Below are 19,811 nucleotides of genomic sequence, written 5' to 3'. Positions count from 1 at the left end.
ATGCAATTTAACTCACCAAATAGGCAGTAAGCACCCCCTATATACCACACACTAGAATTAAGCAAGGTAAACAGAAGTTGAAAAAATACAATATTTGCAGAATTCACCTGTAAATAGACAAATATACACCACCACAATGATTTAAGTGTTGTGGTTAATTGTATGCTCAGGATACAAAGATGTAGGAAGAAAGAAATACTTGAGTGATAAAGAGTACAAACTCTATACTAGCACTCTTAAATCTCTCTTAGGGATGATTGTAGTATTAACAGGGACAAATAGAAGACATTTGGTTGAAGTCACTGATTAATTTTTACTATCATTTCCACTACAGTTTTGACAGTACTGAACATGGCATATTTGCATGAATATATTTATCTTCTTTGATGATGTTCAAGGTAGCAAAATAACCCAAAGACAAATAAGCAAAAGGCTCCCTCTTTTTTTTTCTCAGTAGAAAAGTTCTATATGGTAAATATCTCATTGAAATCAAGGATCTCCCACCTTTTGTAAAATGTATGATCAAACTTGAGATGTTTTCTCTTTCCAATTTTTTTATATTCATGGATTTTTAACTACATAAATTACTTTATTTAAAGACTATCTATCATAGAGAGGACATATTGATCAAAATACATTTATTTCCAAGTAAGTGGGAGAGAAATTATTAAAAATAATAATAAAAGAAAGAAAAAAGTACAGTCTCAAGAAAATCTGTGAAAATTGTTGTATCTCGCAATGTGGTCATTGTCATAACTTTTAGTAAGCTCTTGTTGCTAGTTGATCCTTGTTTTACTTTTTTTTAATTTGTTTGTTTTTGAAGATCAGGTGGTTTTAGATACACATTCGCGTCTAAATTGCTGTGTACCAACAGGGATCACAGTGTTTAAAAAGTGGAGTTGTTTGGGCCGGAGGGATAGGGCTTTTGCCTTGTGCCCAACTGGTCCAGGATGGACCTGGGTTTGATCCCTGGCGTCCCATTGAGTCCCCACAAGCCAGGAGTAATTTCTGAGAGCCTAGCCAGGAATAGTCCCTGGGCGTCACTGGGTGTATTCCACAAACCAAAAAATAAAATAAAATAAATAAATAAATAAATAAATAAATAAATAAATAATAGATAAAATAAAAAGTGGAGTTGTCACAGTCAAGGAATTTCACGCACTATTAATGATATTACAGCTGTTGTGGAATATGATAGTGCCTTACAGGCCTTCCGAAATTATGAGAAGGTGCACAGGATGAAAGGTGCCCACTCACTCAAAAAAAATCCAGATGATGTCAGCCACAAAACCTCTAAAATCCTATGATATCTTTACCAGATTCTCTAGTTTAGGGTCTTTAAAAATTTGAGGGGGGGTTGTTTTTTGTTTTGAGGCCACACTGGTACTCAAGTCAAGGTTTACACCTAGCTCTCCACTCAGGTATCACTAAGAAGCACAAGGAACCGTTTTCTGGGATTCAAACTAAGGTCGGCAGGGTATAAGGCAAGCACCCTACTGACTATCTGTACCTCTGGACTATTACTCCAGCTTCATAGGGTCTTTGACAGTTTGATTCAAGGTTTTGGTCTCACATCATCGACCAGGGAAGAGTCCACCTCCTAACTCACTACTGTAACAGCCAGCAAGATCCAATTCCTTGTGTACTGTTAGACAGTTTCCAGATAGAGAGCTCCTATTTCCCTCTGACTGGCTACCTCACTCTGATCCTTGGCCAATACTTTTTTCTATAAACAGCTTACAAATGGGTGCTGATTTCAGAGTGGGGAAAAGATCATGAAACCCCAAACAGAAGCGATATCTTTCCTCCTTCACCTTAACCTGTATTTTAAAAAACTTATGTAAAGTATATTACAAGACTATATTATTTGGGTTTAATTTTATATCCCTTCAAAATGTAAATGGCCAACTTCCTGGTGATGGAAACTAAGATTCTATACTTAAAAATGAATAGCAGTATATATTGATATTAACTTAAAATCTGTACACATGAAACCTATATAATTATAATCCAATATTACTCCAATAAAAAGTTCACTAAAGCATTCTCCTCTATAGTTAACCTGACAACACTCTGGTTAAGAAGTTCCTAAGCTTTAATTAAGTACAATCTTTTCACAATTAATTATTGTGTTCAAAAAACATTACTGGACTCACCCTTTTTGGTTCTAAAGAATACTAGTAACTCAACAGCTAAATTTGTTATTTACCCATAATGCCTCATTTATTTAGCCAATTATCTATATCATTAATTGAGAATTGTTCAAAGAAGATGATAAAATAAAACATATGCACTAATAACAAAAGTCAATTAACATGAGCCAAAGGTGGACATCACTTAGATATAAAATATACACTGTTTGAAGTCAGTACCATGGTTTTAAAAATATTTTCTGCATCAAGGACAGTGTAAAGACCTCAAACGATTTTGTTAAATGAATGTGACAATGATGAATAATATAATCCTTTCAGACATTACCAAGATTACACTATCAATGACTGAAATGGAATGAGATTTTTTAAATAAACAAGACAAGATCAACTTTGCACCAATGCAACTACTTATCATAAATCTGAAATAATAAATATGAACTTGGGCTTATAGGGGAAATTAAGCTGTTCTAGTAATCTAGTATGTAGGGTTGAATCTTTTAATAGATCCTATCTGAACTAGCTTGCTCTTTTTAATATAGCAACCAACAGGACAACAGGAGGCTGGCCTTTCTAAAGCAAAGTCTCGCCATTATTTCTACCATTACAAAAGTCTTGCTTAAGCATCATTATGCACCTACTTAAGAGCTAATTTAAGTCTGGCATAATATCAAGAAGAAATAGATGTGTATCCACCCAAGTAAATGGACCAATAGGTTTGAAAGATGAATAAATGACTTTGTGGTGAGCATTTCAAATTCTCCACAACAGTCCTCATGTTTCCTGCAGAGCTTAATTTAGGAAACATTTACTACTGAGTTTATACTTTTTTTAAAGCATCCTTTCTTGGAACATCTAGAAGCCAACGTGATAAATACCTCCAAATTTGCCAGGATGAATGCTACAAGCATCTAAACTGAACTACCCATATGTGTGGATGGAGTCTGAATTATTCATTTACAATTTTAATTTTTTAAAGAGAAGAATAAACAAAGCTACAAAGAGATACTACAAAACACTTCATGATACTTTTATAAGATATAGGAAACCAAAAAGTTACCATTAGCAATAAACAATAGCTTTATTCTGCAACCTAATTAATATTTGCCAGTTATAATATTTATAAAATAACACTTCTATGAAACGCAAGTTCATATAGGCAAAAGTAAGCATGTGAATGAATAAAAATAAGGTTAGAAAAAGTATTCTTTATAAAGCACAGTTTTTTTAAAGCTAGATTAAAGGTTTCAGCAATGATACCCTCTACTTGTTAAGTAGTCTATAAATCATGAAAAATAAGCCTGATAGACAAAGAATATTCAGGGAGAAAGCATATGGAATTGCATAAAAGAACTAGTGCATTTTAGGCTACTGCTCCTGTTAGGATCAGACCATTTCATGTCCTTGTTAATCAGATGGTCTCAACCAAAAGACCTGTATTCAAATTTTAACTCGCACTTTTTGTATGACTTTGTACTAAAGATTCACTATCACCTCTTGGGTCACAAAGTTAATATCTATAAAATGAATGCAAAAGCTGGACTTAACACACAAAACTGTTGTGATAATAAAATAAATATCTTTGAAGAGTTCTGGCATAAATAAATAAATAAATAAATAAATAAATAAATAAATAAATAAATAAATAAATAAATAAATAAATAAATAAATAAATAAAGCAAGCTGTATTAAATTTCTGGGCTTTTATTTTGGGGAAGGATATAGGGAAGCATCCTAAGCAGGACTTAGGGGACTATTCCCTGGCCATCCAGGTTGGTGATTCAATACAATGTATTGTGATTCGGCTCTGCAGTATAGATGCCCAAAGGGACCAAGCAACAAGACTCACCAATCGTGCTTGAGATCCTCTAGAGTTACACCTTGGAAGGTTCCCCATGTGGTGCTGAGGTTCATATCAGCAAACAAGTCATATGCTCTAACTCCTGTTCTATCTCCCTACTCCCTAACTGATAAATTTATAATAAAGCAAATTGGGGTTACAATGTGAGATTTCTTGAGACCTCCGTCTTTACAATGTAGGTTTAAATTCCTTATATGAACAGTTTAAAAAGTTCATATTCAAAAGGAAACACACTCCAGATCAACAAATTAGAAACTCACTTTAAGTAATTAAATTACCATTCATATCCAGTTATCCACAAGTTATGTTTCTGAACCTAACATTTATTTCAATTTTCTCATTAGTAATAGCAACATGAGCTTATCAACAATACCAAAACAGGGAGTAGAACTGAGCTGTAAAAAAGAAATTCAGATTTTCTAATTGATATTTTTACCAAAAAAATAAAGAAAACTAAGTATCACTTATATTTGACAAAGTTAACAACAGCCCCTTTCCTATGTTGACTAAAATAAAATAATCACTGCTGTTGCATAAAGTGCCAACATAATTAAGAGATGAACACAAAATTTAAAAAATGCAAGTATCCAGGGCAAGGCTGTTGAGAATGTAAGAAATGTTTGTCTCTTACCTTGTGCTTCCAGCAAAAACCTATGCAAGAAAGACAACAGGTAAGCAGAACCCTTATACGCAGAGGTTCAGTCCACAAGGGAATAGTTTGACAACGTGAGCCCCACATGTCTGTCATTTGCTCTGTCTAAAAATAAATAGACTTCCTACTTTCTAGGTCTTTTACTATGTAAACTTCTTGTGACTACAAAGGTAAGATGGTTCTCTGGGAAGAGTTTGTCATCTTCCAAGCTGTTGGCTTGCTGTTAATATACATCTTTCCCCACTAATCTTCCTTTTTAATTACTGAAAAAGTATTGTCCCAACTTCATATCTTTTAATTTATTATAGTTAAGGGAGTGTGTTTACAATGATATCGACATTTATTTTCTCAGTGTACAGTTACCTCAGCTCACCACTACTAAAATGTCTAAAAACCTCACCCCCACCACAAGCACCCCCCTCAAGGTTGCCTCCATTCTACCTACCACACAGTTGATTAGTCTCTTAGATCAACAGTGGAACCACATATTTATGATTACATTGTATGTAGAGAGAAAGCCCTAATTTTTTTAGGATGCTTTTCTTTTTAATATTCTAGAAATTCTTTAATATTCTAATTATTTCTTTTTTTTTTCAGATTTGTACAAGTACAACAATTTTAACCAATGGGAGCATAAACACATTTTTTTTTAATTTTTTATTTTTAATTATGAGAACAAGGGTGCAAAGTAAGAGGACAAGGTAAAGTTACAGTGGAAGGACAATCACCCATAACATAATTCTCAGAAGTCCCCTTGCTGATATATTAACTTTGAAATTTCAGCCAAAGAACATTAAGATAAATAAGACAGAATCCATGTACAATTACTTTGTCCCTCAAGTCCCCAGATTGTAACACATTATAATATTTCTTAACAGTACACAAGGCAATCTAAAGCCATAAAACTTACGTAACTCCTTAAACATTACAGGCATAGTATTTTCTTACATTTCCATATACATGCATATTAGCTTAAGTTAACCTCAAATTTTAAGTGAGTTCTTTTTAAGGATTAGAGTCAAAGGAGCACAGTAAGAATGGTGTTAGAGTGGCAATTGTTGTTTGCATAGGCCCACCAAAATATGAGGAACATGGAAAGAAATAACCTTGGCCTAAGTACAAAGAGACCAGGCCCCTGAAGTTTCCTGGCACAAGACCAAGTCTAGGCTCCAAGCAAGCTAGATCGTCCAATCCAATACATTGTCTGTAGTGCCAACACACTTTTATTTTTCACACAGTCTCTGTTGTTGGTATCATGTTTCTGTATTAAAGATCCTGGAATCTGCATATCTTACATTGAAGTCAGGACGTGGAGCATCCTCTCCTTTCACCTCACAATCAAAGGGCAATGCTGGGAGCCCTGTCCTGTAAGCCGGTCGTTGTTGTTGTTAAGTCTTCTCAGTGTTAAGGGAAGTCTCTTTTGAGCAGGTCGAAGTCTGAGCAGTGTAGGTCTTCCATGTTAGAGGATTGCTTCCAGGTGATGTTATAGACCAGCCTGGATGTTTCGTGGATGGCTTTCCTGGTTCAGGGGAGAATGGAATATGCCCTTTCTTCTGAGGTCTGTGCCAGGTCGTTATGTCAATGTTCAGGGTGTAAGGTCCCTTTGCACTACAAGGTTTGTGTGTTCTAATCTCTATTAGATAGGATCTTATTTGTATTTATACTATTTTCCCATTTTAATGTGCCTATGCAAATAAGAAGCAATGCCACATGGTGTTATTGGCGCATATGGGGGCCATAAGAACAATTACAATGATTCCATTGACATGATTCAATCATAAGCATTAAACTGGGGGACTCTTCCACCAAAATTCCTTGTTAAACAGCTCAAAAAGAGAAGATAAAAAGTGGTTAGAATCATCACTGTATAAGACAACATTTAGTAAGAATTATAGCTGTCAGAGAAAAAACACAAAATATTCTAAAGAAATACGTGTCCATTTTATGTATCTTGAAACAGTTTGGGGTTGTCATACACAATGCACAGCTTTGGACTTTGATTACGATTCTACACTACTGAAGTTAAAAAGAGAAAACTAGATTAGTGATGTTTGAGAAGGGGTTAGAGAGTTAAGGAGTATAAAAGAGCTTTGTAGGGGTGTGGGAAAGGGGAGAATACAAAATAAACATTCTGTATACGGAAAACATAACATAAGAATAAGGGATATTCTGAATACATGAAATACATGAAGTTCTGTAGTTTTTGGATGCCTAGGGAGGAATTTCTCACCCCCTCCCCCCAAGGCCCGATTAACCAGGCGTGGCCCTGAAGACCCGCCTGGTGTGGGGGGAATCATGCTCTCCTGGACAAAGTGGTCAGCCCAGGGTCCTATGGCTAGCTGTCCTGCCCAGAGCCCCCATCATACCAGTCAAAAGCCCACGAAATCCTGGCATGTGGAGTGTTCTGGTCCCAGCCGAGCCTCTGTGGTTTTTGGATGCCTAGGAAGGATTTCTCACCCCCTCCCCCCAGGGCCCGATTAACCAGGCGTGGCCCTGAAGACCCGCCTGGTGTGGGGGAATCTTGTTCCCCTGGACTAAGTGGTCAGCCCAGGGGTCCTATGGCTAGCTGTCCTGCCCAGAGCCCCCAACATACCAGGCAAACACACCAAGAAATCCTGGCATTCGGAGTGTTCTGGGCCCAGCCAAGCCTCTGCAGTTTTTGGATGCCTAGGGAGGAATTTCTCACCCCCTCCCCCCAAGGCCCGATTATAAACACATTTTGATGGCGGGAAGGATAAAGAGGAACCTGGCAGGATGGGGGGAGGGGAAGCAAATTCTTAAACAAATAGCTAATTGATATTTACGCAAATACAATTATTTGTTTAGCCTATTTTCCATTTAGATCTATCTTTTGTGCAAGCAATAAGGATCATAATTTAAACTTTACAAAAACATATCTATAACTACAACCATATCTATAAGCCACAACCAGAAAGGACTCAAAGGTTCTGTACCAACAACTATGCACCTCAGAAGACCAGCTGACACCTGACATCTCCCCTCCTGCCAACTCTCCACCACTTAAGTTTGAAGTTATCGAGGAGCTGGCGCATAGACCTCAATCTGTGCGCTCGCCCATTGCCAAGCTTTGGAAACGACTGACTCAAGGGTAGCAGATGCGGTGACTGGAAGCCCCACACCTCTTCACCCAGTGTGGCCAGTCCACCGAGGCACGTCTGTCCCTTCCATATTGTATACTAAACAGGGGGAGATGTGGGAGATCGAGCACCCCACATATCAAAGGAACTCTGAATGAATTTTCCACCGCCTGCCTGATTCAAGCCACAAAAGTTTGCATTGCCCCGAACCAACAGAAAACTCTGCAAATAAATTTAGCTCAGCACAAAGAATCTGGCTTAACCAGATGCCTTAACCTTTCCATGAAAGCCCTAATTTTTAAGACTTCATATGATGGGTGGTTGAAAGAAATACACAGAATAGGAAGTCTGGATTTGCTACTTCTATCAACCACTAGCTCAATTCAGCAGGTTCCAACTTACATGCAATTGAAATAAACACAATTCTTAATAGAGAAAAGTATTCAGATAATTATTTAAAATAAAAAGCATTATTCTATGATGCATATATAAGCATTACAAATGCCCTGGGTAAAGGAGAAAATATTTATATTTTGAGCTCAAAAGGGACAAAAAAGATCATTCAGATGTGTGGAAATGCAAGTAAAGAGTCATAAACTCATCGTAAGACTTTTTTTTTATTTAATTGGATGCCTGGTTTGGACTCCCATCTTTACAACTACTTGGGCACCTTGTCTCTTTATGTGGGTGAAGGGGACCTTCTGAGCTCTTTGCAGCCAAAAAAGGGAACATTATTTTTTCCTCCAGAGTTATGCCACATATTCACCTCTCTGTGCCCAATTTTATTTCACACCTATCTCTACATCAACTATACACAGACATGTAGCTTTCATGGTGTCTTCCATGAGCATTATCCATTCCAGTAGGTGTAGTATTATACCCTCAAAGTGAAAGGAGAGTACATCAAACATCCACTGTTACCTGGCTACATCCTGCCTACCACCAACTCACCTCGTATAGCTTCTGTAGCCACAAGCATCAAGTTCCAGAAAGTTTGTGTGATGGTAGGCAACAGGCTCACCATGGTACCTGCCAGCACCCATGATCCCAGGAAGTTTATATAGCAGCAGACTAGCAGACATCTCCCGCAAACCCAGGTCCCTGACCAGTGATCCCACACAGCAACCACAGGATCAGTGTTTTAGCAAATCTAGATTCCTATCCTACCATGACTAGCCCATCTATGACTTCCATGGCACCAAGTTCCTGACTCACCAGAGTTGCTGACCTGCTCTCATCTATGAGGTAAGCTCCATTCATACATTGCGGTAATCACTGATGTTTGTTGGTTTGTTTGAAGATATGAATGTTTCTTTCTGGAGATTATTTATAAATATACCAAAAAATCATTTCTCTATTAGTTTAGGGAAAATTCATAAATATATAACTATTCTATAGCTTGATTTTTATCACTGAATTCAATAGGTTTTTAGTAATGATCCTCTATTATTCAATGGCATCAATAAAATTTATTTTATGTTATGTAGTAATACACATTTATTACATAGAATATAAACAGTAAAATACACATAAATACATATGTTTAATTTTGTGTTCACAGAAAAATAAATCAGTCGTAGGCTAATATCTTATAAAATATTGGTATAAATTTATATTATTATCATGAGTAATCTGTATCCTTATCGATTCTTTGACAGAATCTTAGAAAACTATAGTTACTATTCTAAGCTAATCTAAAAATAAATAATATAGGGGTTGGAGAGATAGCACAGCAGTAGGGCATTTGCCTTGCGCGCAGTTGATTCAGGACGGACGGTGGCATTCCATATGGTCAGCCGTGCCTGCTAGGAGCTATTTTTGAGCACAGGGCCAGTAGTCACCCCTGAGCGCTGCTGGGTGTGACCCAAAAACTAAAAAATAAATAAAAACTTTAATGTAAATTATTCATATGATTATATTTATATATAATACCTAGGAAGATATATTTAAAACTAATAATAGCTTGATTACTCTGGTGAAAGAATGGATATAGACTCATAGGTGTGGGCAAAAAAGTTGAAAAAAATTTGAGTTTACAATTTTTGTATGTGAATATGCATGCAGAATTTATTCCAATAAGATGTTCGAAATTCTTTATAATCTCTCTAGATATCCATCCCCAGAAAGTGATCTGCCCCATTAGGTCAGTCCGTCATTTAATTTTGTTTAATTTCTAGGGCTTTGGTAGTTCCCACAATTAGTACAATTAATGTAAATTAATTAATATAATCTGTATTCTAATTATTCACTTCTGCTGTTTTAGCACAGAAGCAACTAGAGACAATAAGTAACAAATGGTGGTGTGATTACAATTTTTTATTGATGATTTTTAAAGAGTTAAAAGAATATTTTTCCATTAGGACAGTCCATTAACCTTATTATTTTGGATATTAAGTATTGAGTAATTTTTAGTGTAGGTGTTATTCTATGCATTTTAGGATTTAGCAGTATCTTTAGATTTTTTATTAGGTGACAGAAATTATAATACAAATGGTTTTACTACCTATCAGATATAGCCCAAGTGCAACAGTTACTCAAACCCTACTCTGGAGTTATTATAGATAATAAATATTATTGATAATATTATAAAAATTAATATAGATAATAACTAGTTATCTACCAGTTACACATATAACATATAATATTTTAATCTTAAAATTTTAAATATATTAACCAACATAACCATGAGAAAAGAAGATATTTTATTTGGGGCCGCACCTGCCAGTGCTAAGGAACTATTTCTGCGTCTGTCCTCAGCGATCACTGCTGGCAGTGGTTTGTAGACTATTCTCATTACCAAGATTGAACCTGGGTTGCAAGCATTCTGTCCACTATATCATCTTTTTATCCACAAATAATGAAATTATTTTACTTATAATCCACTAAATTACCTTTTGTACATAGGGAAGCACATGAAAGTATTTCTAGTGACATACCAAAAACTGAGGACCAACCTCTGTGATGATTAAAGAGAAGAAAATGTAGGTGCAGCCTTTTCTAAGAACAAACTCACTAACCCAACCTTACCTTAAAATTATTTTTAGTCACTTAATTAAGATGAAAAATATTCCATCATAAGATATTAATATACAAATTATGTAAATCTATTTAACAACAAAATTCTGTGAAGTAAATCATCATGAAACTAGCCATTTAATGACTCTGCCCAAAGAAAATCATGTTCCAGGGGCCGGGCGGTGGCGCTGGAGGTAAAGTGCCTGCCTTGCCTGCGCTAGCCTAGGACGGACCGTGGTTCGATCCCCCGGCGCCCCATATGGTCCCCCAAGAAGCCAGGAGCAACTTCTGAGCGCATAGCCAGGAGTAACCTCTGAGCGTCACAGGGTGTGGCCCAAAAACCAAAAAAAAAAAAAAAAAAGAAAATCATGTTCCTGAAGTGTTTTTAACACCCAAGTACTAAGGTTTCAAAATGTCATTCATTAGTTTGTTCAATTGTTAAATTATTTTAGAGTACATTTGACTGTGAAACAGCACACCAGATATCAGAAGGTTTAATTATAACTCCAACAAAACTCTATGACATCGTTTTCCAACAGGAGTTGGACTAGAATCACAGGTGAAAAATGTCCAGCACAGAGACTACGCATATATATAAAGCCTGCAAAAGCCTGTGGTCTGACCCTCGTACATGACATAACAGACATATATAATACCTAGCAGCTATCCACAGTTCACCTGCTGACATCATGGTTTTCACAAATATTGAAAGTATTTAAATGGCCTTTGGCAGGAAAAAAATCTTCCCATTTCCTAGTAGATGATGACTATTTCCTATGCATTAATATTTGGCAATATCTAAAGATAATTTTGGTTGTAACACTTTGGTTGTAAACTGCCATCTAATAAAAAAAAAACCAAAGACACTGCTAAATACTACAATGAACAGAATGGCACTCACAATAAAAAAATATACTCAATACTAAATATCCAAAAATAATAGACTGCCCTTTATCTCTTTATAAATAATCAATGAAAAAAGTATAATCATTAACTACCATCTGTTAGTAACAGATGGTTTTTGACTAATGTAACAGAAAACAATCTTTCCCCTGCAAAACAGATCCATAACGGTGGCTGCCCACAGTTAAACAGCATCAAGGGTTCCCAGTCTTGGGGTCACAAGTCACAATATGGCTGCGACAGGTATAGGTAGCACTACTATACACAAAAGAGGTAGGAGGAGGAGATGCATGGCACTAACCATAGTTGTAACTTTCATTTTATTTTTCTTGTCCTCCCTGTGTTGTTGCCATGATTCATACTTGGATACAGTGCTCACACAAAATCACACACTTTGTTATGATGCCTGAGATCACAAATAAGAGTATTACTGGAATCACTCTCGGCACACTGACTATGCCAAGGGTGAAATTGGCATACACATGTCTATAAAGCAGACACTCGACTACTTCAGTCATATTCCAGGCTATAATATAGCTTTCATTGGGAAAACAAAATCTAACGTTTTTATGGGCAGATATATCCTCCAGGGAATCCAGGAAAGTTAGCCCTTATCACTACAAGTAAAGCTAGACAAGTAAAGTAAGCAGTTAACTTTCTCAGACTTTATAGTGGAGCTTAGAAACCAAAAAAAGAACTATAATTCTTAGGTTAATTAGTTTAGTTGTAGGGTCCAGTCAATATCACTTGACACAAATTAAAATGTATAATAAGGAATAAACAACTCTTCAGCTGACAGCTACTTCTTAGGACTTATGTCTCGGTAGAGATAAAAGAATGGGTACATACAGACCCTCAATGTAATTCAGAAACTCTTGAGATACCCTATAGCTAACTTTATGAAACGTTGCACACTTCTTAACTGACCCACTGGCCATTGATTTGCTATATATCATCATTAAATATTAAGTTAGGTAACAAAGAAAAGAAATTGGTAAGCAAAATCCCCTTTCATTATAGAATGAGAGACAAACTAAAAGGGTATTGATCAAAGACTACCAGTGAAAAAAAATCTCAAAACCCCTCTTTAAGGAACACTTAGGAAAGCAGTTTAATTACAGAGAACAATCTCAGTTGTTAGCAGGAACAGTCATTCATGACTAACCTGCCAGAGTCCTTCAGAGATATTACAGCCTTGATAAGAAAAATTCAATATATGTCAAAGCTCAGAGATATATGGTAGAGCATAGGTATGATGTCTTTTGAGTCTTTTCAAAGCCATCCCAGCCAATGATATAAATTCAGAACTCTTTGACATACAGTATAAATGAAATGGGCATATTAGCAATTCAGTGCACAGATAAAAGAGCCTTCTTCCTCTAGAGAAGCACATATCCTAGGCAGTTTAACATGCATTAATCTGTATTTCTGTTTGGTACATAAACAATACAGACCCTACTGAACTTTATATAAGCCCCAGTAGGTGTAATATATTCAGATTTTCAAGTGGATCTAAAATGATTCAACCTCTGGGACTGCTGTTGAAAGAAAAACTATGAACTAGAAAGTAAAATGTTTGTATAGCAGCAATAAATGGGAAGGAGGAAGTAACTATTAAGAAGGAGATAATGAGAAGTCAACCAGAGAGAAATTTGTCAGAAATAAGTAAGAGTTGGGAATAGTTACAGCCAGCTAAGTCTTTTCAATTCAGCACATCTGGGAAATGCTATAAAGTAATTTCAAGGTACAAACAGGAATTTCTCATTTTAATAGTTTACAAATAAAATTTTCTGTAGGCATATGTTGAACAATTAATTAAAGTTATGGGTTCCAGAACATCTTGGATTAAAAGCATTCAAATTATTTATGATTACTGAAATCTGAGGTTCAAGTTGTAGTTTAAGCTATTCTTTCCATAAAATGGACTTACTTTCTAGATCATTTTATGTTAATTAAGGTGAGTTAGCTCCTATGATAATAAGCAAAAACAATTAATTGGGGGCCACATGGAGGCACATCCAGTGATTAGTGTTTGCTGTTCCTACCTCTATCGCTAGGGGTCATGGGGGATGATTGTCACAGCAACCGCACTGTATGTGATGCCAGGGATAGACGTTGGGTTAATTGCATTCACGGTAAGCATCTTAACTCCAGTACTAGGTATCCAGCCCCCAGTGTGGGCATTTTGAGCTATAAATAAATGAGCAGTTATAAGGCACATTGTCATACAAAGTAGCTGATACATTTTCATATTCTTCTGTTCTTTGCCCACATTGTCTCCAATGTTAATGATCTTTATTATATTTATGCAAATATTTGCACAAATTATCTAAAAGGGACCTAATATTATATGTCAAGGTCTTCTGACTGTCAGATTTGACCTTTCTTGAGAAAAGGTCATCACTTCGTTTCATAAATATGTTTGAATTGCAGTCTCATGCTCTATTTTTAATTAATGTTATATTTTTGTTTTACTACTTAAAAATAATTCAAAGGCCACGTTTTATAATTAAAAGAATATAAAACTGGTATATATTTATTTCAGTTCTAATTCCAAGACTGAAATCATTCAAAATCAGTAAGTCTTAGTTTTATCCTAAGAAAAATAATATAGTACACTATCAAACTCACACAACTGTTGATAATTATAGGCTATTAGCATAAAAGTGTTTAAATTCTAAAGGCACTATATAAACATCTTAATATGAGAAATTACACAAATAAGAACATGGTGTGTAGAGAAATCTATGTGAGAAAAGACCAGAAACTTCATATACAATACATGTGAATATGATAAGAGCATCAGGTTTATTATCTGAAAGATAAATCAGAAGCAAGCACAGATTTTAAAGCCTCTTTATCATTTTATTTTTAACAAGGTCAATCCAAATTTAGTAAAAATCATCTAATCAAAACAAGAAACTTAAAACTTTAGAATAAAGTGAGGTATAAAATTCTAAATCATAAGTGAAACATAGATTTAATCTAATGAATAACACTCTAATAACAGACACAATCTGCCTTTCATCAAACTAATCTTAATTCTTTATGAGGACATTTTCTTTAGGATTGTGCTAAATATGTAATGGTAGCGATCTGTCAAATCTTAGGAAACTATTTCTGAAAGGTTGCATTTTTATAAAATATAGACCAAGTTCTCAAATTTAAGAAACTATAAGATTTAATACTACAATGAGAAAAGGATTTATTTTTCATTTCACTTGAAGTATAATTGACAAATGTCATATGTTTAAAGTGTACATGATTCAAAACTTGCACACATTGCCAAATGATAGTCTCCATAATCTAGTTAATATAATTACAAGATTTTTGAGAAGTTTTAAGATCTACACTCTTAGCAATTTTAAAATACAAAATATACTATAAATGGAGGGATATTGGTAATTTGGTTGGTGTGTGGATAAGTTGACACAAGTGTGTTAATAAAAAAAATGTAATGGCTTCAAGCTTCACAAACATATACTTCTCAAACATATAAACCCTTGGAAGTGTTGGATCTTGATGTGAGACAAAATGGCATCGTTCTGAGTGCAGCTATCTTGCTTTGAATCCATGGGACCAAAGGTGGGCCTACCAAGGCAAGTAGTTAGAGACCTTGTGGCCTAATAGTCTAGATGGCACATTTCAGGGGTTGTTGGAATCAGATCTGGGGCAAAATGTTGCTCCACAGATTATTTTTACTGCAGAATTAACTAAATCTTAGATTTTAAGGAGCAACAATGTTTGGTGTTAGAAATTCTTTAAACTTTTTAATTATTATATTCAGTGACTTATATGTATCTATTTACTGACAATCACATATTTTAATTTTTGTTAATAAGTCAATGACTTTCTCTGCTTATAATAACTCTGGTTTGTTAGTGAGGTTAAGTGGAATGTAAACTTTTTTAATATCCAGGGCCATATTCTAGTTGGGTATTTCTTTTGTTTTTGTTTTTTGTTTTGGTTTTGGTTTTTGAGTCACACCAGGCAGCGCTCAGGGGCCACTCCTGGCTCTATGCTCAGAAATCATTTCTGGCAGGCTCGGGGGACCACATGGGATACTGGCACTCAAAACACCGTCCTTCTGCATGCAAGGCAAATGCCTTACCCCCATGCTAGCTCTCCGGCCCACCTATTCTAGTTTGAATTCTGATTCGTCTTTTAAGTAGGTTTATTGCTTAATACATGATGAGTTGGTACTTGTTATGAGAATATATCAATCATGTAGTGTATTAATTTGCATTTAGACAATATTAAACTCTTGTTCTTACCAATATGGCCACTAAAATGACTTTAAAGCTCTGCTCTTTAGTTTCTTCTTCTGTGGTAAGGATTGATAAAGAGCTTAATATATGTAAGACAAGGGCGGAACCTGAACAAATTCGCCTTATTCATCTTCTTGTTGAATTAATGATGTAAGGATGATGACATTGTTTTCAATTTAGAACATATTTTAAACAAATGATCTAGAGCAGTAAAAATTTAGGAAAGAGGCCAGGAGTATTGCCCAAGTACCTAGCATGTGTGTTAGGCTTTAGTTTGAAGTGGGATCTCATTGTTTTATTTTCATTCCCTAAAAGACAAGGAACATATTTTATATTATATTATCCCTTTCACTAGTATAAATTTTGGTGTAAGTTTCCTTCATAACAGAAATTTTCTTTTCGATTAGTCCCATATTTTTATTATAGCTTTTGTTTGTCATCTTGGTGGAATGAGTTCCTAGACATGCCTCTAGAGTTGATTCCAAGTAAATTGCCTGTGGCTTTATATATATATTATTACTTCAGGTTTTACAACCAAGTCTTTGAGTTAGATTTTGTCTACATGTTATTAGGCTTGGTTTAGCTTTATTATTTTTATATGGCTATCCAGTTTTCCAATATTTAATGCACATACTTTCCTTGTTCCATTGTAAGTTTTTAGTGTCCTTTGTCATAACATACATCTGTAAATGTGTGGTTCTATTTCTAGACTTGCAATATTATTTCATTGATCTGTGTACCTGTTTTGATGAAGCACAGTTTCAATACTTATATGGAAAGTTTAACCTTCACCATTATTGTGTACTAGCTCCTTACAGAAATAAATTTGTAACAACATTTCTATAGAACTATAGGAGGAAAAAGGCAGTTCCACTTCTGGCTTGTGATAAATACCATATTGCTACAAATCTCACACATAAGTCTTAAGCTTAGTCATAGCTATATTTTCAAGCTAAGTATTTATGATATAACTTATATCACAAGTATTTGAGTTGGTTTTAGACTTATTTTTATTCTCTTTATTTTATGTATGTCCTTATTATACATTGATTTAAACTGTTTTGAACATTGAAGCATAAAAATAGGTGGGAAAATTATTTCAAAAAATGCAATTTATTTAAAAATTTTTATAGTGGATCATTTGAGTGCTTGGGGGTAATTCTGGAGCTCACTGGTTGGCTGGTTTCCCATCAATTGACACCTGCTGATTGCTTTCAGTCCGTTGCAGTTCATAGTATTCACCATGTTAGTGCTGACCGTGAAGTGGACAGGTCAGCAGCAAGGTGTGATGTACAAGAAACCAGAGAGAGTCATGGGTTAAGAAGTGCATTTCAGCCAGGGAATGTTGGGTAGCCTCTTGGATCGTACTGAGCCAGCTAAGCTTCTCTTGCTAATTTTTCTGCCACTTTCATTGGCAGAATTTTATATAAATCACCTAAGGGTCAGGGTTGATGTAATTATGGGTACCTGTGCTAATTAACTCAGAACAGGTAAAAGGAAAAAGTAAAGTCATTTTACAGGTGCATGACAACAGAGTGCTGCAATATAATTTTCAGTACTCTGTATTAATATTGGTATGGATCATTTTTATCATGAAAGTAATTATATATTATTTTTCTAGGGATTTCAAGAAATAATGACAAAGCAAACATCTAGAAAAACTTGAGAACATTAGATAACTGGTGAAAATTATTGAGTTTTAACTAGGTTTGGCTTTAAACCAATAAATAATTTGCATAAAAAAAGATCCTGGGCGAGAGGCACGTGTCTCGTCCCCTGGCCACTCTGCGTCGCCTGCTGCCGGCCATGGACGCTTTGGACCGAGTCGTGAAACCAAAAACAAAAAGAGCCAAAAGATTTCTTGAGAAGAGAGAACCAAAGCTCAATGAAAATATTAAAAATGCCATGCTGATTAAAGGAGGAAATGCAAGTTTAACAGTGACCCAAGTACTTAGAGATATGTATGCTCTGAAAAAGCCATATGGTGTTTTGTATAAAAAAAAAATATTACAAGACCATTTGAAGATCAGACATCACTGGAATTCTTTTCAAAGAAGTCAGATTGTTCTTTATTTATGTTTGGTTCCCACAATAAGAAGCGACCAAATAACCTGGTAATAGGTCGTATGTATGACTACCATGTGCTGGATATGATCGAATTAGGAATTGAGAAGTTTTCCTCTTTAAATGATATTAAGAATAGTAAATGTCCTGAAGGAACAAAGCCCATGTTAATATTTGCTGGTGATGGTTTCGATGTAACAGAAGACTACCGAAGGTTAAAAAATCTGCTTACTGATTTCTTCAGAGGCCCCACTGTTTCAAATATCCGGCTGGCTGGTTTAGAGTATGTTCTGCACTTCACTGCACTGAATGGAAAGATTTACTTTCGAAGCTATAAGTTGCTGTTGAAGAAATCCGGATGCAAAACACCACGAATTGAACTAGAAGAGATGGGACCCTCATTAGATTTAGTTCTGAGGAGGACACATTTGGCTTCAGATGACCTTTATAAATTAGCTATGAAAGTACCCAAAGCCCTCAAGCCAAAGAAGAAGAAAAATATCTCTCATGATACTTTTGGTACAACTTACGGAAGGATTCACATGCAGAAACAAGACCTAAGCAAACTACAAACCAGGAAAATGAAAGGGTTGAAGAAGCGACCTGCAGAAAAGATAACAGAAGACCTGGAGAATAAGTCAAAGCAAATTAAACAGAACTGATGGAACTTAACCAATAGCTGCCTTTTTTATTATACTCTGGTTATTTAACAGAATTATCACACATCAGTCATTTCAGAATTTCTTACACAAACATTTTCTAATTTGTATAAACTATAAATAGCATTATAATACCCAGTTGAAAGTAAATTTCTGAGATATTAAAAAAAAAGATCCTGTTGGTAAATCAACTTCTGTGGATTTATTTATTTAAATAAACTAAATAAAATATAATAATACAACATCTAAAAGTATTAAAGTTATTGCAAAGAACTTTCAGTGAATATGAGTCTCAGAAATAAAGATGTATAATATATAGTTGTATTTCTTTAGTAGACCACACATAAGAAAATTAAAATTAAAATAAGACATTAGGGAAAGGACTCACAGGGCTTCCTATATCAATAAGGGAAAAAATGCCATCTTTGTTTGTACATAATTCTAGAATGCACCCAATAGTTGTTGTTCATACTTTAATATGACATAGAATCTTTAGACTCCTTATATAAATCTGAAGAGTTCTCATAAGAATGTTATTCATGTAATTTCTAAAGACAAAGATAAAAACAGAGGAGAGGATGAAAGTATGGAGGATATGATATGTTTAGCTAAAACTTTGTACTACATTAACCTCTTATAATTTTATAGCTATACAAAGTAACTATTGACCTTGCTTTATTGGAAAGAACCACATTGCATAGAAGAAGCAAAGGCAGTTATTCAACTTCTTTTTTATTTTCAGAAGGCTGTGAAGCAAAGTATTTTGTTCTTTATATGAAGCCCAATGTAAAATCCTTTGGATTAGAACGTAAGAGACAGTTAATGCACATTGGAAAGATCTTAAGAAGCAGAAAATTGAATTTCTTGACGAGATTCTGCTTCTAAATTGTTTTGGGGATGTTAGGCAAGTCTGAATTTTAGTCCTTATAGATTTTCTAGTTTGAAATCTCAAAATCATATGAAAATTTTACATTTTATAATGCGTACATTTTTCACCTAGATTTCTCATTTTTAATGACAAGAAATTAATATATTTATTTATATAGCTAAAAGGGTTTAGTCTTACAATTGACATATATAAAAATCTTCTTAAACAGCAAAGGAATTAATTTCTTTTGTTGTTGTTGTTGTTGTTTGTTTG

At 34.9% G+C, this 19,811-nt stretch overlaps 2 protein-coding genes across 2 annotated transcripts in view; one reads left to right on the top strand and one right to left on the bottom strand.

Moving 5' to 3' along the window:
• The window catches only part of CTNNA3 (catenin alpha 3), a 1,601,008-nt gene that overhangs the window by 1,325,642 nt on the left and 255,555 nt on the right, over nt 1-19,811 (bottom strand). The gene's annotated exons all lie outside the window — the stretch shown is intronic.
• Nucleotides 17,707-18,842, top strand: LOC126033533 (ribosome production factor 2 homolog). The gene is given in 2 exon segments (XM_049790501.1): nt 17,707-17,940; nt 17,943-18,842. Coding segments are annotated over 2 exon segments (918 nt in total). The 5' UTR covers nt 17,707-17,753; the 3' UTR covers nt 18,674-18,842.

The sequence above is a fragment of the Suncus etruscus genome, chromosome 17 (genome assembly GCF_024139225.1).
Source record: "Suncus etruscus isolate mSunEtr1 chromosome 17, mSunEtr1.pri.cur, whole genome shotgun sequence".
In the NCBI taxonomy this organism is placed as follows: domain Eukaryota; kingdom Metazoa; phylum Chordata; class Mammalia; order Eulipotyphla; family Soricidae; genus Suncus; species Suncus etruscus.
The sequence above is the reverse complement of the archived record's forward strand: the minus strand, read 5'-3'. Positions and strand labels throughout refer to the sequence as shown.